General features: G+C 50.2%; 2 protein-coding genes across 10 annotated transcripts in view; both read left to right on the top strand.

Annotated features, from left to right (window-relative positions):
• The window catches only part of LOC118003398 (protein mono-ADP-ribosyltransferase PARP6), a 62,342-nt gene extending 47,792 nt beyond the window's left edge, over positions 1–14,550 (top strand). For 8 of the 9 annotated variants that reach the window (XM_034994405.1, XM_034994404.1, XM_034994400.1 and 5 more), the window contains 8 exons: positions 3,781–3,912; positions 4,354–4,540; positions 5,541–5,811; positions 7,512–7,662; positions 7,891–8,043; positions 10,474–10,640; positions 12,992–13,173; positions 13,808–14,550. In XM_034994405.1, coding sequence (XP_034850296.1) covers positions 3,781–3,912; positions 4,354–4,540; positions 5,541–5,811; positions 7,512–7,662; positions 7,891–8,043; positions 10,474–10,640; positions 12,992–13,173; positions 13,808–13,914 — 1,350 coding nt within the window. In that variant the 3' untranslated portion in view covers positions 13,915–14,550. Of the gene's footprint in view, positions 1–3,780; positions 3,913–4,353; positions 4,541–5,540; positions 5,812–7,511; positions 7,663–7,890; positions 8,044–10,473; positions 10,641–11,035; positions 11,203–12,991; positions 13,174–13,807 lie in introns of all 9 variants that reach the window. The other variant, XM_034994401.1, reaches the window with a different exon arrangement.
• A 1,127-nt stretch (positions 14,551–15,677) lies between these two features.
• The window catches only part of GRAMD2A (GRAM domain containing 2A), a 32,131-nt gene continuing 20,803 nt past the window's right edge, over positions 15,678–27,005 (top strand). The window contains exon 1 of the mRNA XM_034993664.1: positions 15,678–15,740. The gene's annotated coding sequence lies outside the window, so the exon portion shown is untranslated. The remainder of the gene's footprint in view (positions 15,741–27,005) is intronic.

The following is a 27,005-nucleotide window of genomic DNA, read 5'->3' as shown; positions in this document are numbered from 1 at the left end:
CTGGCAGGTGGCCGGCCTCCAAACGTCATGGGGGCCTGACCAGGTTCAGAGGAACTGTGCTCAGGCGGTACTTCAGGCAGCTTAAGACACATCCGTGCTGGCATTCTGTAATTTTCCAAAGTTGGGGGCCTTGGCGGGAGTCCCCAGGAATTCTTGCAAGTGTTAGCTTAGCCCAAAGAGAGAGCTAAAGATACCAGTGGGGATCGGTTCACTATTGATCCCTGCTGCTGGACCGTGCCAAGGTCTCCTGTGTGCAGCAGAAGAAGCAGAAATAGATTTGAAGAAGTCGACCTTTAACTAGGCTTGATGGCCTCTTCCATCCAAGCTCCTTTAACTAGGCTTGATGGCCAGCTCCGAAATGGCAAGGCCATGGGGTGTCTGCTGCACCTGCCCGGGGGGGGGGGGGGGGGGGGGGGGGGGCTGGCCTGGCCCAAGGATTTGGGTGTTTTTAGACTACAAGAGGCATTTGGAGATACTCTCTGCTTTAATTCTTATTCCCAGATTAGAATTGGGATTTAAAATACAAACACACACTCAAGTCCCTCTCGTGGGTTTGGGGTTTTTGACCAGGATAAGGTTGTCTCTGGAATCAGGGGTTTGGAAACTCATCTTCGTAGGCACCTTTGACTAGTGGCTGCAATATGCTTTCCCAGCTCTTGACAATTTTTATTTTATTTTTTATTCTTTATTTTTTTTAAATGTTTTCCTTTTTTAATTTTTTTAAAAATTTTTTTAAAGATTTTATTTATTTATTTGAGAGAGAGAATGAGGGAGAGCACATGAGTGGGGGGAGTGTCAGAGGGAGAAGCAGACTCCCTGCCGAGCAGGGAGCCCGATGCGGGACTCGATCCAGGGACTCCAGGATCATGACCTGAGCCGAAGGCAGTTGTTTAACCAACTGAGCCACCCAGGCGCCCCTCTTGACAATTTTTAAATGCTCTTCTAAGCAGAGCATTGAAATTGTTCTCTCTCGCTAACTCTTGACAGAGGGACATCTGTCTGCATCTGCTCTTTTTTTCCAGCTTTGTCGGCCGCGGTGCCCCTGCCCCATTGGGCAGTTCAGGTGCACAAGATGTTTTCTTACTGAACGTGTGGCCCCAGAGATAATGACTTTGAAACGACCTCAATTTAGAACCTTCCACAAGGACAGTATTGATTGATGGAATTCTTTACCACTTGGTAGCATCCAACAAAACCACAGCCATAGCGGGAGACTGTAGTATACCTCCCAGAAATGTCCCCAAAGATGCCAGTAGAGAGGATTTGAATAATGTAAGACCTAATAATCTCATTGGTGTGTGTACAGTAGATTTTATGTCCTCCAAGAACAAAAACACGTGTTTATTTAAAATGCTTATGATTATAAAATTTATTAGGCCACCAAAAACCCTCAAGTTCCATAAAATGGAAATTATAGAGACCATATTCTCAGGCTTTTTTTTTTTTTTTTTAATGGAAATTTTAAGTCTAACCGTCATCAAGAAAACTTGCAGGGGCATGGGCGCCCGGGTGGCTCAGTGGGTTAAGCGTTCGACTCTTGATTCTGGCTCAGGTCATGATCTCAGGGTTGTGCTGAGTGTGGAGCCTGCTTAGGATTCTCTCGCTCTCCCTCTCCCTCTGTCCCACCCCCCACCCCAAAAAGAGAAAAAGGAAAAAAGAAAACTTACAGACTTAAATGTACTTACCGGAAAGCAAAAGTCTTAATGAAAGTAAATGAAACACTTAACTCAAATACTAGGAACCAAATAACCTAAAAGGGATGAAGGAAAAGCATTGATTTAAAAGCATAACTTGATGAAATAGAAAATAAATTTGACAAACCAAAAAATCCCTGTAAAACAGAAACTTTCAGAAAGCCTGGTCAAGAATGAGGATGCACCAAAAAAAGAGACTACGAAAAGGGAGTATTTCCCATATGTTCGAAGAGAGTTTGAAAGTCATAAAAAGACTTCTACTTTGCTTTCTAGAAGTTGAGATGAAGTTGATTATCTTCCAAGAAAAGGTAGTGTCCAAGAAGTAGAAAGTATAAATAGATTAATAGCCTGAAAAAATTGAAAAGGTGACTAGCTTCATTCAGAGCACCAGGCCTGGAGAACTTGGATGGCTTACTTCTGCCTCCCCTTGAAGGAGTGGTTAGGTTACGTCCTTTGTCATGCTGTTCCAGGGCCTAAAGAAGTACAGAAGTCTTCCCAGTATGTTCGTTGAAGCCAGCACACCCTGGTAGTGAGATGAGACAAGAACAGTACCGCAACCAGGCAGGTTAGCGCGCAGGCCGTCATTTAGAGAGAAGCAGACAGGAAAGGTAAAATTCAGCAGTCCACATCCAGCCATCTACTAAAAGAATTTCCCGCCCCGTGACCACGTAAATTTTATTCTAGGAACACAAAGTCCACACTGGGATGAAATATAGAGTGGCCAGTAGGAGATGATGGTGATATTAGTTGCTCACCTCTGCTCTAAGGACTTCGTGGATTCTTTTACCCCTCACATGAGCTCTGAGGAAAAGGCATTTGACAATGTGAAACACCCATTCTTTCAAAAAAAAAATTATCTCTATATTCTAGTTTATGTTATTTTATTGCGAGCCAGTAATAGAAAGAAATAGTCATAACTCAGAGTAGGGACCTCTGCCCCCAGAAAACAAGCCAGCGGTCCTCACTGGAGACCATACTAGAAGCTGAAGATTCTCAGATCCACGCTTCAGGCAGCACGGTCCTTGGAGGGTAGACTCTGGTTCCAGCTCCCCTCCAGCTGCCTCGACGGTGCTGCTCTCCTGGACAGGCTAAAGGACAGGGCCCGCAAAGTGCTGAAATGGGTGCCTCTGTGATCAGCAGCGTCCTGTTGGTTACACTAAGAACTCTTAACGTCTTGGCTCTGAGTCCCTTTTTTTGGTCAGACAGTCGTGGCAACTGGGAAAAGAGCAAGAGCTTAGGAAAAAGATGGAAGTCAGGGCAGTTGGTTTGGAGAGAGGCATATCCTCACGCTCCCCTCGGCCACTCCAAAACGTGATTGTGAAAACCAGGTCTGTGGGACCTAAGCAATGGCTTTTTTAAATCTTTTTTTTTTTTTTAAGATTTTATTTATTTATTTATTTGACAGAGACAGAGATAGCGAGAGCGGGAACACAAGCAGCGGGAGTGGGAGAGGGAGAAGCAGGCTTCCCCCCGAGGAGGGAGCCCGATGTGGGACTCGATCCCAGGACCCTGGGATCATGACCTGAGCCAAAGGCAGACGCTTAACGACTGAGCCACCCAGGCGCCCCAGCAATGGCTTTTTTAGCTTGGGCCGTTGTAAGCTTAAGTAAATAACTCTGGAGTTTGAATTGTCGTTGGGATCAGTAGAGGAGAAGCTCAGAATTGCCAAATCTATCAGAATCTCACCATGATTGCCGGACCAGTGTGACCCACACCTGAGGGCCAGGGCTTTTACTCCAGTTGTCTGCTGTATTTGCTGAGGGAGTGTGATGGGTCCTAGGGAACACAAAGGAGATAAGCTTTTTACGTTGAGACGTGTTTACGCCATCTCTGTAGTTGGTTATGGTGGCAGTATTCTAAAGTTACTAAGATTGGCTCTAGAGTGAGTGAGTGCTGTAGAAGAAGGGGGTAGAAGCCAAAGAGATTGAAATGATCAGATAGAGGGTGCTCGGTGACTGGCTGACCCTGATGCTAGACACAGCAGGTGGTCTAGAACATCACAGGCCTTTCCTGAGGGATCCGCCTCAGCTCTGGCGCTGGATCCTTGTGTGGGAGCACCCCTGTCATCTTCCTTCCTTTCCCTCAGTACCATGCAGAGACCATCAAGAACGTGCGCACAGCCACGGAAAGCTTTGCTTCTGACCCCATTCTCTACCGGCCGGTTGCCGTGGCCCTGGACACCAAAGGACCCGAGATCCGAACTGGGCTCATCAAGGGCGTGAGTATCACGGGGAGCAGCGAGAGGGAGGGCAAAGGGGGCAGCGGGCTCCAGAGAGCCATCCTCCGCAGTCCATGCCCTGCTCAGAGGCTGTGTTCCTCAGGGTTCAGGTCTAGATTGAGACGTGAGAGTTCTGTTCATCACGTTCCATCAAAAAGGTTGATTTGGTGTACTTTGCTAAGACGTGATAGAGTGAGGGACTTTTTACTCTAAAAACCTACTTCCCAAGTCTGTCTGTGTCGCTTTTCCCCCTATCATTTACATAGCGTGACTAAAACATTGTAGGTTTTCCTTGGGTGACTTCCTTGAGGTAAGTTCGAGAATATGATCATTGATTTGCAAAGCCAGAGGCTTTATTGTTACTTCTGGTGGAGATTTGAGCATTTTTCCTTGGAGGGAAGAGCTTTTCTTTGGACTCACGGCTTACTCTCTGGTCTATAGAGCGGCACTGCGGAGGTAGAGCTGAAGAAAGGGGCCACGCTCAAGATCACTCTGGACAATGCCTACATGGACAAATGTGATGAGAATATCCTGTGGCTGGACTATAAGAACATCTGCAAGGTGGTGGAAGTGGGCAGCAAGATCTACGTGGATGATGGGCTTATTTCTCTGCAGGTGAAGCAGAAAGGTGGGTACAGGAGGCGGTATCTCATTCTCTAGAACCATCTCTAAATTTCCCTTGACCCAAGGACAATGGGAAGTTTGTTTGGCTGACAGCAAGGTGAAGTCTGTTTATTCTCAGGAATTCCTTTTCTGATTCCTTGTCCTTTATTTTTTATTATTTTTTTAAGATTTTATATATTGGACAGAGAGAGACACAGCGAGAGAGGGAACACAAGCAGGGGGAGTGGGAGAGGGAGAAGCATGTTTCCCGCCGAACAGGGAGCCCGATGTGGGACTCGATCCCAGGGCCCCGGGATCAGGACCTGAACCGAAGGCAGACGCTTAATGACTGAGCCACCCAGGCGCCCCTGATTCTTTGTCCTTTAAAACAGACTTCAGGGGGCGCCTGGGTGGCTCAGTCGTTAAGCGTCTGCCTTCGGCTCAGGTCATGATCCCGGGGTCCTGGGATCGAGCCCCGCATCGGGCTCCCTGCTCCGCGGGAAGCCTGTTTCTCCCTCTCCCTCTCCCCCTGCTTGTGATCCTGCTCTCACTGTGTCTCTCTCTGTCAAATAAATAAATAAAATCTTAAAAAATAAATAAATAAATAAAACAGACTTCAGTCCAACTTTATCGCATGCTCGGGGAGCATATGAAAATATTTCTTTTTTTATCCATCCTCACTGTTTCTGCCTTTCTGCTTTCCTTCCTCCATTCCTCAGTGTGATAGGTGCAGGAATACCTGGGAATGATAGCTAATATCTAAGCATTTTACGTGGTAACTTATTTAAATTTTAAAACAACCTCATGAGCCGGTATTATCCCGATTTAACAGGTGGGGAAACAGGCACAGATAGGTTAGTCGACTTGCCCAAGATTATACAGTTAGTGAGCTGGGATCAGAATTCTGGACATGCGACTCCAGTGCCCACAATGTGCCTCATTCCAGTTCACTCTACCGGGGGACCCTGCTTCCGGTTGGACATTGTGCCCTCATTGCTCCCTCCCCCACCCCCAATTTCGGACAGGTGCTGACTTCCTGGTGACGGAGGTGGAGAACGGTGGCTCCTTGGGGAGCAAGAAGGGTGTGAACCTCCCCGGGGCTGCTGTGGACTTGCCTGCTGTGTCGGAAAAGGACATCCAGGATCTGAAATTTGGGGTAGAACAGGATGTAGATATGGTGTTTGCATCTTTCATCCGCAAGGCCTCAGATGTCCATGAAGTCAGGAAGGTCCTGGGAGAGAAAGGGAAGAACATCAAGATAATCAGCAAAATTGAGAATCATGAGGGAGTTCGGAGGTGAGTGCTCCTCTCTGTCCCCTACTTCCATCAGCCCCGGCCTCGCTTTCCAAAAATCAGACCGTATCCTGTGAATACCCAGTTCCCAAACCTGGCCCATCCGAATACAAACTCCCTAGTTGAGGCCAGACCCACTGAGTCCAAATATCTGAAGAAGGGGAGTGGAAGGCATTGGTATTTTTATTTATTTATTTCATTTTATTTTTGTTTTTTAAAGATTTTATTTATTTGACAGAGAGTGAGGGGGACACAAGCAGGGGGAGTGGGAGAGGGAGAAGCAGGCTCCCCGCCGAGCAGGGTTCCCGACGTGGGGCTTGATCCCAGGGATCCTGGGATCCTGACCTGAGCCGAAGGCAGACGCTTACGACTGGGCCACCCAGGCGCCCCTTGTTTTTGTTTTGTTTTGTTTTAAAGTTTATTTAAGTAATCTTTACACCTGATGTGGGGTCGAACCTGTGACCCTGAGACCAAGAGTTGCACATTCTTCCAACTGAGCCAGCCAGGGCCCCAAGGCATTGGTATTTAAAAAAAAAAAACAAAAACAACATATAGATCTTCCCAGGTGATTGGCATGCTGATGCTCCCCAGTGGTGATTGACATTGTTCCATAGGCCCAGGGACCAATGTTGGAGTGGACGGGGTCACTGCTTATAGGATCATGCTGTCCTCCTGATCAGGAGTGCTACTTTGTTCGAACAAAGGGACATTGCCCCCCAAACCCCGCCTCCACCACCATTTTTCCCAATGGAAGGAAGATGGCAGGCTCTTAGGAAGGGGGTGGCTCTTTTGGCCCCTCACTTGGGAGATCTGGGGAAGCTCCTGGTGTCCTTGTCTTCATGTACAAAGCCGCTGACCTGATGACTCGGCTGGCTCTGGCATGTGATCAGCTTCCTGGAGGAAAGCATGTACCTCCTCCGCTGTGCCTGGGCCCACCCAGCTCCACTTCACCACCTCCCCAGTGTCCCCAGGTAGAGCCAATGAGTACGGCCAGCTAGCTGACCTCTCTTCCTCTTCAGCTCCCTACTAGGAGCATAAGTCAGCACAGCTAAAACTCTAGACCTACTTGTGTGATTTAGGCGCGTACTTGGGGAGGGCGGGAGGAGCGGCCCTGCCCAGTGTTTGACCTTGCCATTCTTAGCTCTGGGTAGATGTCCTTTGTACCAGGCAACATGGAGTCCCTCTCCTGCCGTCCTGATAAACCAGGGGTGCCTGCTGACCTTGGCCGCAGGCCAGGCAAAGCCACATGTCCTCTTGCCTTCATCAGGTGGGAGGGGGCTGCCTCAAGGAGCAGCCCGCAAGCGTCCTTGGCTGGAAGGCCACGGACCTCTGTGTCAGGAGTGCTCAGCTGGCCCTGTGTTCTCTGTCTGCTTGGAAGTGCTGGCTGGGGTGCCGATGGTAGAGAGATGCCTCAAGAGGGGCCTCCTGAGCTGCAGATGGGAAGGAAGAAACCTTGTCCTCTCCCCGGCCCCTTCAGTGAAGTCCCCATCCTAGCGCTAAAGAAGGTCAGCAAGCAGAACCGTTAGCCCGCCTTGGGAGATGAAGGTAGCTGGAACACCCCGTCACCTGCACACCCAGGAGGAGGTCATGGACGGCTGTCCTGGTGAAGGGCTGCTAAGTCAGAGAATGCAGGAGAACCTCCTGAGCATCACTGCACTTGCGGCCTTGTTCCATAGAGCCTCTCTTTCTACCCCCTCTGGCAGGTTTGATGAGATCCTGGAAGCCAGTGATGGCATCATGGTGGCTCGTGGTGATCTAGGCATTGAGATTCCCGCAGAGAAAGTTTTCCTTGCTCAGAAGATGATGATTGGGCGGTGCAACCGAGCCGGGAAGCCTGTCATCTGTGCGACGCAGGCATGTGCCTCTCCCCATGCTCACATGCTCGTGGGGGGGGGGGGGCGGTTGGTCTCTTCCCAGCATCCCACCCCCCCACCTCTCAAACACGCACACCTGCCCTTCCCCTCATGCATGTACACAAAGCAATACTCTGTGCACAGACACGCTCCCCAGGGAGTCAGGGTGTAGTCCTTCCTCTCTGAAGATGGCCCTGGCCACATCTCACTGTGCTCTGTCCCCTCCCAGATGCTGGAGAGCATGATCAAGAAGCCCCGTCCCACCCGGGCTGAGGGCAGCGATGTGGCCAATGCGGTCTTGGATGGAGCCGACTGCATCATGCTGTCTGGAGAGACAGCCAAAGGGGACTACCCGCTCGAGGCGGTTCGTATGCAGCACCTGGTGAGTTCTCGGGCCTCCCCATGTCCGCGGGTCGCGGGCCGGGCCGGCGGGGAGGCAAGCTTCTGGACAGAGCGACTCCTTTTGGGCTGCTGCGCCCACCACCTTTTATGATCCTCTGAGTCACAACAGGAGTGAGGAAGTGTGTGCTGGGGGGAGAGGAGTGTCTTGGTTTTTTTTTCTCTTCTGCCTTCCCTGCCCACATTCCCTCCTGTTTCCTCCGGTTCTGGAAGCGTCCTCCTTCATCCGTCATAACACAGTCACTTCTGGCTTCAAGGCTGTGAGTCCCTTCCTCCGGACAGCCCAGAGGACCGGAGTACCTCTGCCCTGTTCTGGGAAAGGCCCTGGGCTCCTCCCAGCCGACCTGTTTGGCTTTTGTTTGATTCCCCACCTACCCCACATCAGCTGCCTCCCCCGGGGGCGCCTAGGCCTGCTCCGGAAGCTGTTGCGTGCCCTGAGGCGACTTAGCTGGCCTTGCATGGCGCCGGCAGCGGGGCCTGCTTTGCTGAGCTGCTGCACTCGCCTCAGGCTGAAAGGTGGGGTTTTAGTGACTGGCAGTAAGTCCACAAGTCGGGACAGGTGGAGAGAGTGAGTGAGCCTGTTGGGCATGGTGTGAGAGCATCTAGAAGGGTCCGTGGCCACGTCCCACTGCCTGGCTCCTTCTCAGCTCCTTGGCCCTGTCTGGTCCTGCTCTAGACTCACTGAAGAGTTAACCCAGGGTTCAGTTACCAGGGCTCCTGAGGCCTGGGAGACGGAGTGCTGCAAATTCACTTCTTAAAATAGTCCAGTGTCAGTGCTTCTAACGTGTGTGAGCTCAGCAGACTCGCCTAGGATCCTGAAGTGGTTTTTCTTTGACCCTCCAATTCTTTTCCCATCAGCAAAGGATCCCTGTGCCCTTTGTGTGACGCCCCCTCCCCTGCACTCCCCCAAATGTAAACACCGCCCCCAACAAAGATCTCTTCCTTTCCTCCTTCCCTTTCTGTGTGTCCAGTTATTAGGCTGTGTAGCTTGATGTAATCTTTACCCTCTGCGTGATAGATGTCACCCCAACTTACAGAGGAGGATTACGTGGTGATAAAGCCTCAGTTTGAACCCAGATCTGGCTCCAGAGCCACTGTTCTGTAACAAAGTGCTTTGTCTAGCAGGAGATGAGGCTGGGTCTCCAGCAGGGGCCTATACTAAGAATCATGCTCTGGCCTCTGAACTCCTGTTGTTTTTTCCATACCCCAGTCTTTCCTCTGAACAGACACCTTAGAGAGAACGACAGGGCTTGGATGGCCCTGCTCAGAAGATAAGTGATGGGCTCTGGGCTAGGCGGTGCAGGCCTCTCCTTTCCACGCCCCCAGTTAACACTGGCCAAGAGCTTCCTTTAACCGTTCACTGCTTTCTTTTGTGTCTAACTGAGGCAATTAACCACCCATGACTAAGGGCTAGGCAGCATCAGGTATGGTTCTATTTCCTGTTCATGTCTCCTGTCCTTTGGACTGCATGCCCTCCCTTAGAGAAAGAAAACCTTTAACCTAGTAAATCCTGCCATGTACCTGCTTCTACTGTCAAGTTAATGAGATGTTCTTACTGATTCTCCCTGCACCCCTCATCCTCTAAGATGCATTACAATGTTCTGAAGCTTACGTTTTCTTTCTAATCCTTGATGTTACCTGAGCAGGTGGTCTGTGAATAACTGAATGGCTTTCTCATGACTGTGGTAATCCTTACATTTTTAATCAAATGTCCTGTTAACACTCACCTGTGTGCTTCCACAGGCATCTGTCCCTTCACATGGCTGTTCCGTGTGCCCCTCACCAATCTGCCATTTTCCCCCCCTTTGTGCTTGGACCACGGTTAAGCTGTGTGGCTTTTTGGCTTCGTCTGACCCCGGCTTTCCGGCGCTGTTCAGCGCGTTCCCGTGGCCAGCCACTGGAAAGGCTGGCAGCAGTCCTGTGCCTGCAGCCAAGCAAGTGTCCCGCGTGTGCCTGGAAGCCAGGCGCTGAGCCCTGCGGTGACCAGACAGCCATGTGAGGAGGGAGGGCCTGTTCCTTCCTGTGAGCTGTGGAATGAGGCAGCATGGTCGGGTCCTGCCAGGGAGTGGCGTGGGTCCAGCCTGGGCATGTTTCTGTGCCGAGGTTCTAGAGCCTGCCGCCGTGTCGTCTCCCTCTACCCCTACCCCCAATCAAAAAGTCCTTCCAGAATGGAAGAACCAATTTTCCCTCTGTGGGAGGGGAAGCAGTAGCAGTCGATGCTGGAAATTCTCCTCCCATCCCTGAGTCTTGGGCTTTCCTCACGCTGCCTCTTTGCATCTGCATGAAGGACAGATTTAGCCAATTAACCTAAGTTTACCTTCCTCTGATTAATTCCCCCTTCTGTCTTTCCATGTGTTGTCTCTCTTGTTTTTTCCCTCCTCCTTGCCTCTCCTCCCCACTCTAAACCTTACAGATAGCTCGTGAGGCTGAGGCAGCCATGTTCCACCGCAAGCTGTTTGAAGAACTTGCGCGAGGCTCAAGCCACTCCACAGACCTCATGGAAGCCATGGCCATGGGCAGCGTGGAGGCTTCTTATAAGTGTTTAGCAGCAGCTTTGATAGTTCTGACGGAGTCTGGCAGGTAGGGCCCCAAGGGCAGATAACTCCGCAGGATAACCAGCCTCTTGCTCCAGCTGATCTAGAAGGCAGCTAGGGCCCTGCAGCTGCGGCCTGGGCTCCAATCCTCTTCTCATCTGCAGGAAGCCAGCCAGGGAGGTCAGGGCAGGGCAGGACCAAAAGGGCCTTTGGCTCGGTAGGCGCAGTGGATGTCACTGGCCGCTGGTGAAGGGCTTGTTCCTGTGAGTCTGGATCTTGCTCAGCTCAGCACCTCTGGTGGTTGGCCTTTTCTTGGCCTCACATCCAGGGACATGTTCCTCACCAGCTGTCTGGGCGATCCTTCCCCCCCTCCCCTGTGACGCGGCTCTGACAAAGCTCTGTCCCCCTCCTGTCCCTCTGGACGGATATCGCCCCCCCTAGATTGCCCGTGAGGCAGAGGCCGCCATCTACCACTTGCAATTATTTGAGGAACTCCGCCGCCTGGCGCCCATTACCAACGACCCCACAGAAGCCGCCGCCGTGGGCGCCGTGGAGGCCTCCTTCAAGTGCTGCAGTGGGGCCATAATCGTCCTCACCAAGTCTGGCAGGTAGGAGGTGGCAGTGGCTTCCCGGGGATGCCCTGCTCCGGGGCACCTTCCTTGGGCGTCCTGAGAGCGGTGCATTGGACGGGGCTCGGACGTCGCTGAGCCCGGGTAAGACCCCTCTGCCTGCCCCTGGGCCCGGAGGACTCCAGACAGCATCCGCCAGTGGTATCAGAGCATTTGCGTCCAAAGCGAGTTTACATCCTCAAGATAAACTAGAGAATTACAGAACTACAGATAGACTGACTACAGATGCTTATTTGATTATTTACAAGCTAATCTTTTAAAAAAGTAAAAGGTGGCCAGTTTTGTTCATTCCAGCTACCATGTGCTCTTTAAAAGTTCCGTTTGGAAAATCAGTGCTGTCCACCGACAGGCTGTTTGGTTGGTGCACCTGTCCCTGCCTGTCTTTGAGCCCCAAAGGCAAGTGGGTTGAGGACCAGGAAAGGTCACCATGTTGTCTTGCGGGCACTCTGGTGCCGTGCAACCAAGCTGAGGCCTGTGCTTGGCCTTCGACTTAGACTCGGGATCTCTTCCTAGTCCGGCCATGGAGTTAGCCTCTGTCACTGCCCCCATCTGGGAGTGTGCTCCTCATCCCTGCCCCAGGGCCACAAGGGATTCCTAGAAGGGAAGGGTAGAGGGGGATCAGGCCAACCGGCCCCGTGCACCAAGGAGCGGCTAGTGGGGCTGCCTGTTAGGACCAGGGCATGAGATCTGTGCAGATTGCTGCAGCAGAGGGCTCGGGATAAACAGCTCCCGCCATCAGAGTTGACCTTTGTGGAAAGGTCCAGCCTTTGCTCTTTGGCTATTTTTAGCTCCAGTCTGCTGGGATTTCACTGTCGCAAGTCCCAACTTCACCAGTTGCTTCCCTCTGAAAGCCTTGTATGGGGCCAGGCCTTTAACGGGGCATTCTCTGCTGTGCTGTGGCTTAAGTTTCCCTGACACCTGTTGAGTGTCCTTAGAGCTTGCCTTCTGAGGCCCAGGGCCTCCTGCAAGCAAGCCCCTCCCCAACTCCCCAGACACATCTACAACCAGAAGGGTAGTGTCTGTTCAAGGAAGCGTCTGGCGCTGGGGCTCCAAGGGGCCCCCTACCCTCCAGAGGGGCCTTCACAGGCAGAGCCTCCCACACTAACCTTCCCATCTCCTGGTCTTTCCTCCTGGGTAACGCCCAGATTTCGAAGCCTTGCTCAGAAATACTCAGGTTTGGCTCTCGAGCCCAGTTGCTGGGACCGCTTCAGGGATGTTGGGGGCCCTTTGGGCTCGGGAGAGGGCACAGCAGGAGAGAAGGCCTGCGTTGTAGATTCCCAGGGGGGCTGGTGGGCCGTGCTCCTGTTCTTCGCAGATGTCAAGAGTCAGGTGCTATTCCCATGCTGCTTGGCTTGTCGCTGTTGCTGGCAGCAAGAGGAATGGGCGCTGGTGAGATTGGGCTGGGCTGTGTCTGTGCCAGGATGGAAAAGTTCAGAGGAGGGGGTTCTGCCAACTATGGGCCATGTTGGGTGAATAGGTGAGACTGACCATGCTGGGTCGGTATGGGATCCTGGGGCCCTGGGCTGTGAGGAGGGGAGGAAGGCAGTTGGGTAGCATGGCATAAGAAGAGTCGTCTTCTATTCCTTGGAAGGTAGAGGACGAGGGGCTGCCCCGGCATTGGGAGCACATGCTAAAATGGCCAGGGTCTCATGCTGGCAGAGTGAGTTGGATTAGAGGGTGAACTGGTGCTGAGGGCCCTGCGGGGTGTCCTGGGAGGCTCTGGAACGCTGTTTAATGGTCTCCTCTGCTGTCCATCATCCCATCTCAGGTCTGCTCACCAGGTGTCCAGATACCGCCCCCGCGCCCCCATCATTGCTGTGACCCGGAATCACCAGACTGCTCGCCAGGCCCACCTGTACCGCGGCATCTTTCCTGTGGTGTGTAAGGACCCAGTGCAGGAGGCCTGGGCTGAGGACGTGGACCTCCGGGTGAACTTGGCCATGAATGTTGGTGCGTGGCTGGGAGCAAGGGCTAGAGCCTGGAGGGGTGGGAACAGTGCTTGAGCACTGGTCTCCCTAGGATCCTCTAGAAAGGGGGACATGCTGACCTTAGGCTGTGCAGGAGTCCTAGCCGACATCCTTGGGAATGTTCTCTGAATCCTTCCCATTCCCTGAAGTTCTGGGCTGAGCTGCCCACTTCTCTCCTCTGTCTTCCAGTTTGGGGCTCAAAGCAAAGGACCCTGGATAGTCCGTTCTTGGGCATCTGCTCATTACTGAGGGTTAAAAAAAAAAAAAATTAGCCATAGCTTCTACGCCGTGGGGTGCCATACACACAGATTATGTACTGGTGGCCTTTGTCCCTGATAAAGTAGGATGTCAGTGGATGAGAGGAAGTACTCTACCCTCTAGAGTGTAAAATGAATGATGTCCAAAGGTCCCTGGCAACTCTGCCATTTGATTGATCAGGAAGTACCAGGGCAGGGCCTCCCTCTTCCCGGTTGCCTGGGCTGGAAGGCTTGCGCCACCTTGTGGTGTAAGGAAGTAATGGTCCGTCAGCCCTGCTTGCTACCTCCCGAGGGCAGTGGGCTAGGTGCGCGCCTGCCTGGCTCAGCTTTTACTCACCAGCCTTTCTTCTCTTCTTTCAGGCAAGGCCCGAGGGTTCTTCAAGAAGGGCGATGTGGTCATTGTGCTGACTGGGTGGCGCCCTGGCTCCGGCTTCACCAACACCATGCGTGTCGTGCCTGTGCCGTGATGGGCCCCAGAGCCCCTCCTCCAGCCCCTGTCCCATCCCCGTTCCCCAACCCATCCATTAGGCCAGCAATGCTTGTAGTGCTCACTTGGGGGCTGTCACGTGGCACTGGTGGGCTGGGATGCCAGGGAAGATTCATGCCTCTGTAAAACATGACTGTTTTTTAGGACCCTGTTCGGGTGAGGTGACCCAGAGCTGGGTTGCACATCATGTGACCTCACCCAAGCAAGGGACGAAGAAAGGCTGCAGGACTGGAAGCCCCAGAGCTTAACGTGGAGGGCAACAGCTCCTGCTTATCCTCCTTTGCGTACTGCATTCGGTACCTATGGAAAACGGGTACCAGAGAACTCCCAACCCTGGCCTGCGGTCAAGAGACCGCCAGCAAGAGTAGCAGCATAGGGCACTGGTTCCACTTTAAGGAGACTGGCTCAGGCCCTCACTTGCTTCTCCACCCCCCTCAGTCTCCCCCACTCCCACCTTGTGTGCGTTGTGCACTTCTGTTCCTACACTCAGCTGTCGCTGCAGGCAAACACTCCACCCTCCGCCCTCCACCCCCCCCTTTCCCCACTGCTGCAGCCGCCCCCAGGCCTGTTGCTATAGAGCCTACCTGTGTGTCAATAAACAGCTGAAGCACCCGTTTCCTCGCTTTTCTGATGGCTTTTCTGGTGGGGGGGGTGAATTGTACCCTCTGAGTAGGGTGAAGGTGGCAAGACCCTTGCGCCTCCTGGTGGTCGCGCCTGTGTGGTGACCCAGGCCACCTGCAACTGGTGCTCTGGTGGGTGCAGAGGTGCTGGGAAAACGGGAGCTGACTGTCTTGAGGAGATAGGTTATCCCTTCATCACCCTCAGGAGGTGGTAGCTGGGACATCTTACTGGCTTATCTGGACCAAAGAGGAGAGGGCAGCAACAAGGCCCCCTCCCTCCTGCGCTGGTGGGGTAGGTCTAATGCAGCAGAGGACCCTAATGTAAGGGCTCTGTAGGAGAACACCAGGTTCTGCTCCCAGTTTCCAGAATATTTCTCTGTGGGCTCCCTTTGTGCCCCACCTGTCTGCCAATGTCCTACCCCCATGACAAAACGGGGCCAAGGGGTTGGTAGAGGTTTAGGAATGGAACGAAATCTGGCTTGCACCTTCCCTTTCCGGACCCCTCAAGAATCAAGCCCTACCTGGCAGGAGGGACCGGTCCTGAAGGCCAGGTAAGCTCGGGGAATCGGGCTTTGACCCCATTCTCAAGGCCCAGGGCATTGTCCCATGGCACCACTCAGCTTTCCTTGTCTTGCTTCCCGACTTGATTTTTAGCCATCGTGTCAGTCCCTCGCCAGGACCCAACTTGGAGAAATGCGCGAAAGCATCCTGGCTCCCGGGCTTTCCGACTGCCCGGGCTATCCTGTTTTAAAATCTGTGCTCTCTAAGTCATGTTACCTCTCTGGTGTGGGGAGAAGTTGAAACCTACCCTGGAGCTCAGAGCCAGGAGGGTTTAGAGGAGGACGGGAACCGTTGCTGCAGAGGGAGGGCTGAGGAGGAAGAACCTGGAGGGGACCCAAGCCCTGCGCTGGGAGGGGCAGGAGGTGCAGACCCAGGCCGGGGCCACCCGGACTTGCTGGTCTGGAAGTAGGAGTGGTAGAATCTGCGCAGAGCTCCAGCAAGGACCTGGAGGAGGAACGGCCAATGGGCGGGGCCCGTCCCGCGCGAGCAGCCAATGGGCGGGCGGGGGCGGGCCCGGGGCGGGGGCGGGCCGACGGGCGCGCGGTCTGGCCGCGCGGTCCCCAGCGCTCGCTGGAGGCGCCGCGATGACCGCTCTGAGCCGGGGCGAGGCGGCCGAGGCGGGCAGGTAAGGGGCTGAGGCCCGCGGGCTGGGCTGGGGGACGGGCGGGGGGCCCGGGGGCTGCCGCGAGGGGCGCTGCCTGGCCGGACGAGGCGGCCGCGGGGCGCCCCTGCGCCTAGGCACATTCTGGCCGCGGGGCAGGCAATTCCCGGCCACCGGCATTTGGGCTCCGCTCCAGAGCTGCGCAGCGCGGGCCCGGGCGCCTCCGGGGGCTGCGAGGTGTTGGCGAGGGGGCAGATGGCCCGGCTGTCGGCGCCCCGTACCTGGGGGATGAGAGAAGTCCGGGCGGCATCAGGATGGGCACCCTCCTATTCATTCATCCGTGTACTCATTCATTCATTCATTCATTCATTCATTCATTCATTCATTCACTCATTCGTTCATTCACCAGCCAAACCGATTCCCTCGTCCTGACTGCCCCGCACCCCAAGTCTGGCGCTTCCCTGCTGGCTCTCGGAGGGGTCAGCCTCTCTCCTCGCCCAGCCGGGACTGCAGTTGTAGCGGCCCGCGGCGGCCCAGGAGGCAGCGTGGAGCTGTCCCGGCACGACCCAGCCGCGCCCGTGCGCCAGGCCCGTCCCGATCGGGCGCGCTGGGGCCGGTCTCTCAGCCGGGAGACATGATCCGAAGTCGCTTTGGGAGGAAGGAAAGTTCTTGCAGCTGGGCAAGGGGCAAGGAGGCTGGGCAGGCTGGAGGTGGCGTTCCAGGTGACACCAAGAACTGTGGCCTCGCTCCTTGAGGTCTTGGGTGCTGCGGGCGGGATTATTTAGGGCAGACAGAGGAAGTGAGTGAAGCTGTAGCAAGTTCCTGCCCTTGCCCAGGTCCCAAGCCCCACAGTCTGAGCTCTGGAGGGCAGCCTGGCTCCCCTGGCCAGCTAGCACTGGGGGAAGGTAGGGTGAATGTGTGAGTCCTGTGCCCACTCTACACAGGTTTATGGAACTGGCTGAATCCTTAGGGGCTCCCTCTGCCCTGTTTCAGAGGCTGGTGGGTCTCTACCCAGTTGTCATTTGCCCTTATTGGCTTTGCTTGTCTCCCCCCTCCTCATGGCTGTTTAAGGGTGCCCCCATCCTTGCAGGGGTCAAGCTCCTAGGGAATAAGACAGAGTGCCCTCACAATCTGTGATGTCTTCGCCCCATGTACATCTCTAGCTGGCTCCAAAGTCCAGCGCCTCTCAAAGATTTATGGGGTGCAGGGAGAGGTGGCGTAGAGGGTGTCCCTCCCGTCCTGTAGTGAGGGGGCCTGGATACCCCCTCCACAGTCCTCTGATGATGCTGGCCAGAGTCCAGCCCATGCTGACAGACACTCTCAGGTTTGAGGTTACAGTTTGACAGGGCCAGGTAAGCAGTGAGCATCCCTGGGGCAAACGGACAGGTCTGGAGGGCGAAGCTGGTGGAGGCTGCCACCCAGCTTCCGCGAGAGTTTCAGCTGGGACCAAGTCGAAGTTCTTCCTGACTTGCCTTAGGGAGAAATTTCGGAATTAGCCTAGAGGGGACAGCCCAGCCCGATCCATGCCTTGACGTTACAGGTTGCTTTCAAATTTCTGAACTTAGGTGAGTCCTCAAAAGCCTTGATGCAGACCAGAAAGACCTGTGTGCAATTCATCCACCTAAGATGGCCCCCTGAGGTTGAGGTCAGCAGTACTCGGGTGGGTTTATGCCAGTCAGCCTCTCGGAAGCTCTTTCAAGTGCCTGCTTAGGTGGCTCCGCCCAGTCCTTAACCTGGTTAAGCTGTGGTTTTGGCCACCCCCCCCCCCCAACAATGCCACATACCGTATTTATTGGACCAGCCTGAAGAGCTTTGCTCTGGGAATCGGAAGTGAGTTCTAAGCCTCACGCTGTTCCTGTTTTGCTGAGACTTGGGAAAAGTCAGGTCCCCTCTCTGGGTCTACTTTGCCATTATCATAAGGCAAGGAGATTGGATTGTAGGCTCCCAAGGGCCTTCTCTATGATGTCATTCAGTGATTCTGCTAATTTGCCTCAATTTCCCCTCAATTTCTGGAGGTGTTTTATTTCTTCACATAATTTCTTCTTTGCTATGACTCCCTATAGAAAGTCCATGAAATCAAGGGGCACCTGGCTGGCTCAGTTGGTGGAGCATGTGACTCTTGATCTCAGGGTCATGAGTTCAAGCCCCACGGTGGGCAGAGAACTTACTTCATAAACACAAACACAGGCCCATGAAACGGAAAACGGTACAGCATTCCACTTGGTACAGTGTCCAGTGTGTGAGTTTGGACACCAGAAAATAACTTGCTTTCTCCTTTTCTGAAAAATGAAAATAGGCCCCTACATTTCTGCAGCTGCCTCTGGTGCCAAGTGTAAGTTTGGCATGAAATCGGTCTGGGCCACCGTGCGGCTATTCACCTGGGCTGCAGGGCACAAATCTGTCACTGTCTGTTGTCACCAAACTTTGCAGCTTTGATGAATCACCCTTTGATGAAGTTTACTCATGTAGGAAAGGAAGGAGGAGGGGAGAGCAGAGGCCCCTGTGTGATAAGAAGTAACTGCCCCCCACCCCAAGGAGTACCTGCCTCCTATCGCACAGATTCCAGAAGGAAGGTTTTTTCCGAAGAATGTAAGCCTCTATAGGGTAAGCTGGTTCCTCCCTTCTCCCTGCTACAGCTACACATTTTTACTGGTTTAGAAATGCTTGGTCCTAATTTAGGACTGGAATTTTAATAACCCGTGGAGGTTGAACCACTCTTCAAGTCCTAGTTCTAACCGCATGTTTCCTCAGCTGATGTTTAATATCCACTAGAAAATCACATGGTGAGTTTTTTTAAACAGACGTGTTTCTGGCTGGTACTCTTTCTTTTTTTTTTAAAGATTTTATTTATTTATTTGAGAGAGAGAATGAGATAGAGAGAGCATGAGAGGGGGGAGGGTCAGAGGGAGAAGCAGACTCCCTGCCCAGCAGGGAGCCCGATGCGGGACTCGATCCCGGGACTCCAGGATCATGACCTGAGCCGAAGGCAGTCGCTCAACCAACTGAGCCACCCAGGCGCCCCTGGTTGGTACTATTTCTTTCTTTTTTCTTTTTCTTTCTGAGTAATCTCTACACCCAGCGTGGGGCCCGAACTTACAACCCTGAGATCAAGAGTCGCATGCTCTACTGACTGAGCCCACTATTTCTATTTTAATCTATAATAAGAAGCACATAAAGGATTAGTTTAAATCAGCGGCACCTGGGTGGTGCAGTCGGTGAAGCATCTGACTCTGGGTTTCGGCTCAGGTCATGAGCTCAGGGTCATGGGATGGAGCCCCACGGCACACTCAGCGCAGAGTCTGCTTAAGTCTCTCTCTCTCCCTCTCCCTCTGCCCCACCCCATCCCCACTCTCTCGTGCTCTCTCTCAAATAAATAAATAAATCTTTAAAAAAAAAAGAATTAGTTTAAATCGAACACGAATTCCGTTTCCTCCTAACAGGCACATCAATGGTATATTAAGTACTTGTCAAAATTGTACTGGCATTTCATTCCATTGGCAACCCTCTTGTTCTCTGACTCAGGGTCAGAGCAGCATGGGTGGTATGCCTGAGCAAACAACTGTGACCAGTTACAAGGATTTTTGTTCTCTCTTCTGTAGAAAAAACTTCAAATGTTTCTAATATGTGTTAACATTAACTGGATTACTCAAAACTTGCCCATACTCACCCGGGCCACACAAAGTGCTATTTAAAAATAATTTTTGAATTTTGAAGGACTATCCAGAAATGTCATTGTAAAACAACCCAGCGACAGGGGCGCCTGGGTGGCTCAGTTGGTGAAGCATCTGACTCTTGCTTTCGGCTCAGGTCATGATCACAGGATCCTGAGATGGAGCCCCATGTTGGGCTCCCTGGTCAGCAGGCGTCGGCTTTTCCTCTCTCTCTCCCTCTGCCCCTCCCCCTGCCCATGCACGAGCTCTCTCTCTCAAATAAATAAATCTTTTTTTTTTAAGATTTTATTTATTTATTTGACAGACAGAGCACAAGCAGGGGCGGAGGGAGAGGGAGAAGAAGGCTTCCCTGCTGAGCAAGGAGCCCGATGCAGGACTCGATCCCAGGACCCCGGTATAACAACCTGGGCTGAAGGCAGATACTTAACTGACTGAGCCACCCAGGTGCCCAATAAAAAAAAAAAAATCTTTTTTTTTTTTTTTAAAGTTAAAAACAAAATGAAACAACCCAGTGACATTACCTCAGAATTGATATTCATACTGGGCTTCCTTGACTACCAAACAAGTTGAAAAATGCTTGTGTTTTTCATTGTTAAATCCTTTTATTGCAGAAAAATTCAAACATATATAAAAAGAGAGAATAGTATAATAAGCAGGATGTGCCCATCACCCAGCTTCAGTAATTACCAAGTTATGGGCCAACCTTGTTTCGTATATACCTCCCTCCTCTCTCACTCCTGAATTATTTTGAAGCAAATCTAAGATATTATTTTATTCACAACTATTTCCGTGTGTATCTATAAAAGATCAAGGCTTTAAAAAAATGTAACTACAATACTGTTACCACACCTAAAAAATAACAGTAACTCCTTAAAATCATCAATGAGTTAGCATTTAAAGTTCCCCCATTGTCTCATACCCGTCTTTGTACCATTTGTTTAGTTTAATAGCAATCTGAATGAGGTTTATGCAATTGGTTAACATACTGAATCTCTATATCTATGTCTCTATAATCTTTTGTAATCTTTAGGTTCCCCTTCCATTTCTTCTTCTTCTTTTTTCTTCCTTGCAATTTTTAACTAATCTCTAGACCCAGCATGGGGCTTGAACTCACAACTCTGAGATCAAGAGTCGCTTGTTCTACCAACTGAGCCACCCAGGCGCCCTTAGCTTGAATCTTTCTATAAAGAAATGTCTTTTCTTCAGCTATTTGGTCACTGAGGTATAGCAGCAACAGTGGAGATCTGGTTTTATCAAGGAAGGAACAGGATGACAAAGGTTTGTTCCTTGGTGACTAGTTAGAATGAGGACCATTTAGGTGTTGGAAAGAACTAACAGAACTTTCTGCATGACACACCTGATGGATGATATTCACATGTAGGTACACATTTTTAAATTCCTCGTGCCTGATTGCAGGTTTACCTTTTTTTTTTCCACCCACTGGACTATTTATTTCCTTATACCAAGTTCCTTGATGTGGGTAACACTGAATGAGGTTTTCTTTCTTTCTTTCTTTCTTTCTTTCTTTCTTTCTTTCTTTCTTTCTTTCAGATTTTATTTATTTGTCAGAGAGAGAGAGAGCATGTGCAGAAGCAGGGGGAGTAGCAGGCAGAGGGAGAAGCAGGCTCCCCTCTGAGCAAGGAGCCCGATGCAGGACTCGATCCCAGGACCCTGGGATCATGACCTGAGTCCAAGGCAGACACTTAACGACTGAGCCACCCAAGTGCCCCGATAAATATCATTTTGTTACATAGCCTTTCCTCCATGAATAAACCACAATTTGTTCCTGGCTTATTCTTTTTTTTCTTCTAATTACAGTTCAGTGAACATTCTTATACATTTAAATTTGTGTCCAGTTATTTTCTAAGAATAAATTGTTAGAGTTGGAATTTATGGGCCTGGCAGGTATCTACATATGAAGTATATGTGCGTTTTCTCACACTGCCTTATCACACAGTAGTGGGTGAGACTGCCCATTCATCAACATGTTGATCAACAGTAGATATTATTAAGCTTTTGAGCCTTTGACATTTAATAAGTAAAAAAGAAGATATCATTTCTTTCTTTTACTTTAAATATTAAAAGCAATCTTTATTGTTTTTTGCTGATTTTGAAAGTATTACATGCCTGTTTTAATAAGTTTAAATAAAAGAGAAATTAAAGAGAGTAAAAATCAGGGGCACCTGGGTGGCTCAGTCAGTTAAGTGTCTGCCTTTGGGTTCAGGTCATGATCCAGGGCTCCTGGGATCCATCCCCACATTGGGTTCCCTGCTCAGCAGGGAGACTGTTTCTCCCTCTCTCTCCGCCCCTCCCCCTGCTTGTGTGTGCTCTCTCTCTGTCAGATAAATTAAGAAAATCTTTAAAAAAAAGAGTGAAATTCACCCTATAATTCTCACACAAGATATAATCACTGTTGTTTGATATATACCCTTAGGTATAGAAGGTTAAATTTTATAAATGGATTAATTATATTTTCCTTACTAATCTGTACCTACTTTCACTAAACAACACATTTTAGGCCTTTTTCTCTATGAGCCCATGCAGCTATATTCCACTCTTTTAGTCAATTGCATAGATGATATTGATAAAATATTATTTAGGTATTTCCACTTTTCACCATAATTGTTAACCATATGAATATAAATTTTTGCCTACTTGTCCATTTATTTCCTTATGCCAAGTTCTGTGAGATGGAGTTGTTGGATCAAAGGATCTGTAGATTTGTAATAAATCGGTGATGGTACTGAGCACTATAAATTTTTTAGTGCTTAACAATAATATAGTTATGAGAAATATTCTTTTGTGACTTGCCTCTTCAATATTCTTTGCTCGCTTTTCTATTAGATCGTTTACTTCCTTTTGCTTACTTGGATAAGTTCATTATATGTTTAAAAATATCAATTCTTTGTTTAAATGTACAAAGTTTTTAATTTTTATGCAATTAAATATTTTATGTGTTCTGGGTTCTTTATCATATACTAAATTCTCAGATAGCCATAGATCATGTTCTGGACTCCTGTTAGGATCTGTTCATCTTTCTTAAGCCAGTAAATACCATGGAATTTTGGTTTTTTTTAATTAAATTTTATTTTATTTAAATTCAATTAATTAACATATAGTGCATTATTAGTTTCAGAGGTAGAGTTCAGTGATTCATCAGTTGCATAGAACACCCAGTGTTCATTACATCACGTGCCCTCCTTAATGTCCATCACCCAGTTACCCCATCCCCCCACCCACTTCCCCTCCAGCAACCCTCAGTTTGTTTCCTATAAATACCATGGTATTTTGATTGCTCTAGCTTTGTAGTTTGTTCTGACATCTGGTAAGGCAAGCCCTTGCATTAAATTTGAGATAAATTCACTCCTTTAAAACTTTGAATCTTCCCACTCAAGAACATTTATTCAAGTCTTTTATGTCTTTTAAAAAAGGTTTATGGTTTTCTTCTCATGGACTTTCGACATTTTAAAAGTTTATTCTTGGGTATTTTATATGTGTTGTTTCCATGTGAATAGAACCATTTTCCCAAATATATTTTATGACTTTTATATATTTATATATATTGTATAATTATATATATAATATATATATTTTACTGTGGGTCTACAGAGAACCTATTGACTTTTATGTTGATCTTATAACCTCTAGAATAATAAACTCCATAAGAACTCACTATGTGTCTATCCCCACCACAGCTCTGCCTAGCTTACTGCCGAAATATAAGAGTGTCTGGGCCATTTTCTTTTGTTTGTTTTCAGTTGATTGTGTTCTCTAGATAGTTTATCTTACCATCTTTCAAATAAAAATTCTCTCTTTTGGGGGGAGCGCCTGGCTGGCTGCGTCGATGGAGCATGCTACTCTTCTCGGGGTCGTGAGTTCAAGCCCCACTTTGGACGTAGAGCTTACTTAAAAATAAATAAATAAATGAATAAATAAATAAATATTAGAATTTCTCTCTTCTTTTTTTTTTTTTAAAGATTTTATTTATTTATTTGAGAGAGAGAATGAGAGAGAGCAAGCACATGAGAGGGGGGAGGGTCAGAGGGAGAAGCAGACTCTCTGCCGAGCAGGGAGCCCGATGCGGGACTCGATCCAGGGACTCCAGGATCATGACCTGAGCCGAAGGCAGTCGCTTAACCAACTGAGCCACCCAGGCGCCCTAGAATTTCTCTCTTCTTAGTGTCTAAACCTCTTCTTTCTTTTTCTTGCTTCTGTGCAATGGCTAGAACCTCCAGAACATTGTTGAATAATAGGGGCGAGAGCAGGCATTCCGGGGGTTTCCACCAGTTCGGCCATCTGGAGTTCTCCCTGGAGGAAGAGGTCCCAGGACCCAGCAGGCCCCCTAAGACTAGGTCACGGCTCAGGAATCTGAACCCTTCGCCGCAGCACAGCTTGGGGGAGCCCAGTTGTCCAGCTTTGGGCCGTCCTAAATCCGGGCCAGCTACCAGGTTTGGTGCGGGACACCGATCCGAAGGGGGACCTCGGGTGGGGCCCCGGGTCCCTTTCCGGAGAGGCCCGGAGGCGCGGCGGGGCTCCTGCACTGCGGGCAGCACCCCCCGTCCGCACCAGCTTTTGCTCCCAACGCTTCAGGGCGCAGCAGCCCCCTCGGAGGCTGGGCCGGCCGGCCGGGCGGGATCGCTGGCGCCCGGCCGCCGCCTCGGGGAGCTGAGCTCAGCGCCGGGCTGGAATTCCGGGTGTGGCCGCCCTCTGGCGCCGGTGGCCCCGGGCTTCCCAGCGCCTTGGAGGCAGGCGCCCCAAACGGACCGGTGCCTCGCGGGCTGCGGCAGACGCGCGCCGGGGCTGGAGGAGCGGCAGGTGAGGACGCCGGGGCGGGGCGGACCCGGCAGTGAGGCTGCGGGCGCGGGCAGCCCCCTCCCGCAGGGGACCTTCTCCCGTCCTCCAGCATCTCCGCCGGCTTTCACTGGGAGCAAGGCAGCAGCATTCGAGGCTGGCGTGGCGCCGGGCTGGCCCCCGACTTGCGCTCAGCAGCATCCTCACTCGTACTCAGAGACCTGTCCTCACGGTCCGTCCCTGGGATGCGGTCACCAGCCTGGGAGGGAGGAAGGACGAGCGGGCCTTTAGCACCGGAGTCTGGATTCATACCCCCACTACCCCACCGAGATTGCCGAAGTGACCCACCTTGTCGTTGCTGATGAAGCGACAGCCTTCAGTCTTCCTCCTACCTGCCTCTCAGCAACCACTGATTCCCATTCCTCCTCCTGACACATTCCTTGGGCTTCCATGACAACCCCTACCCCTAGGTTTCTTTCTAGCTCTTAGCTCTCTCTCTCCTAGGCTCCTCAGGGGGACTCTCTCCTGCACACAATGTTTAAGTGTTGTGCTTCTTTGGATCCCAGATTTCTCTCCTCCCTCTCCGCCTCCTTGAGATATAATCCATATGCCATAAGATTCACCCTTTTAAAGTATACGGTTCAGTGGCTTTTAATGTATTCACCAAGTTGCGCAGCTCTCCCCACCGGCTAATTCCAGAACGGTTTCATCACCCCAAAAAGAAACCCTGCGCACATTAGTCACTTCCCATTTCCCCTTTCCCCAGCACCTTGGCAACCACTAATCTACTTTCTGTCTCCGTGGATTTGCCAGTTCTCGACATTTCCTGTACGTGGAATCATACAGTATGTGGTCTTTCATAACTGGCTTCTTTCACTTAGCATAATGTTTTTACGGTTCTTTCATATTGTAGCTTGTAACAATACTTCACTCCTTTTCATGGCTCAGTAATATTCCATTGTGTGGATGTACCACAGTTTATCTGCTCATCAGTTGATGGGTATTTGGGCTGTTTCCATTTTGGGGAGTTAATTATCATAATGCTATGAGTATTCTTGTACGAGACTTTGTATGCACATGTTTTTAGTTCTCTCGGGGTGTACACCTAGGAGCGCAACTGCTGGGTCCTATAGTAACTCTATGTTTAACTGTTTGAGGAACCACCAAACTGTTTTCCAAAGCAGTTGTACCATTTGACATTCCCACCAGCAATACATGAGGGCTCAGTTTCTCTGCATCCTCACCAACACCTAATATTGATTATGGTCCCCTAGTGGGTATGAAGTGGTATCTAATTGTGGTTTTGATTTGTATTTCCTTGATGGCTAATGATGTTGAGCATCTCTTCATGTACTTATTGGTCATTTGACATCACCTTTGGAAGAATGTTTAGTCAAACATTTGCCCAGTTTTAGTTGGATTACTTGACTTTATCGTTCAATTTTAAGAGTTCTTTTTAGGGGGGCACCTGGGTGGCTCAGTCGTTAAGCGTCTGCCTTCAGCTCAGGTCATGATCCCAGGGTTCTGTGATTGAGCCCCACATCAGGCTCCCTGCTCTGCGGGAAGCCTGCTTCTCCCTCTCCCACTCCCCCTGCTTGTGTTCCCTCTCTCGCTGTGTCTCTCTCTGTCAAATAAATAAATGAAATCTTAAAAAAAAAAAAAGGAAAAGAAAAGATTTCTTTTTAGGGGGCGCCTGGATGGTGCACTCTTGGTTTTGACTCTGGTTGTGATCTCAGGGTCATGAGATTGAGTTGTGAGATGGAGCCCTGGGTCGACTCCACCCTCAGCATGGAGTCTGCTTAGGTTTCTCTCTCCCTCTCTCTGTGCCCCTCTCCCCACCTCCTGCAAGTGTGTGTGCTCTCTCTCTCTCAAATAAATAAATACATCTTCACTGAACAGGGAGCTGGATGGGGAGCTTGATCCCAGGACCCTGGGATCATAACCTGAGCCGAAGGCAGATGCTTAACTGACTGAGCCACCCAGGTGCCCCTAAATAATCTTTTTTTTTTTTTAAAGAGTTCTTTTTAAAAAAATTATTTTAATTGTGGTTAAGAAAAACACATAACATAAAATTTATCATCTTAACCATTTCTAAGTGCATTTGTACAGTTCAATATTGTTAAGCATATTCATATTGTTGTGCAAACCGTCTCCAGAACTTTTTCATCTTGCAAAACTGAAATACCCACGAAATACCTCTCCACCTTCTCCTCCCTCCAGCCCCTGGCATCCACCATTCCACTTTCTGTTTCTTTGAATTTGATACTCTAGATACTTCATATAAGTGGAATGATACAGTATTTATCCTTTGGGACTGGCTTATTTCACTTAGTATAATATTTTCAAGGTGGAGTTCTTTATATATTCTGGATATTAGTCTCTTATCAGATATATGATTTGCAAATATTTTCTCCCATTCTGTGGGTTGTCTTCACTTTCTTGATGAATCATTAGCACAAAAGTTTCCAATTTTGATAAGGCTCAGTTTATCTTTTCTTTTGTTTCCTGTGCTTTCAGTATCATATCTTTTTTTTTTTTTTAGATTTTATTTATTTGACAGGGAGAGAGACAATGAGAGAGGGAACACAAGCAGGGGGAGTGGGAGAGGGAGAAGCAAACTTCCCACTGAGCAGGGAGCCTGATGTGGGGCTCAATCCCAGGACCCTGGGATCATGACCTGAGCCGAAGGCAGACGCTTAACGACTGAGTCACCCAGGCGCCCCTCGGTATCATATCTTAAGAGACGATTGCCTAATCAAAGGTCACAAAGATTTACAACTGTTTTCTTCTAAAAGTTTTGTGGTGTTAGCTCTGATATTTTTGAGCT

The sequence above is a fragment of the Mirounga leonina genome, unplaced genomic scaffold, assembly GCF_011800145.1.
Source record: "Mirounga leonina isolate KUSES-001 unplaced genomic scaffold, KU_Mleo_1.0 Mir_91, whole genome shotgun sequence".
Lineage (NCBI taxonomy): Eukaryota > Metazoa > Chordata > Mammalia > Carnivora > Phocidae > Mirounga > Mirounga leonina.
This window is presented reverse-complemented; position numbering and strand designations above follow the sequence as displayed.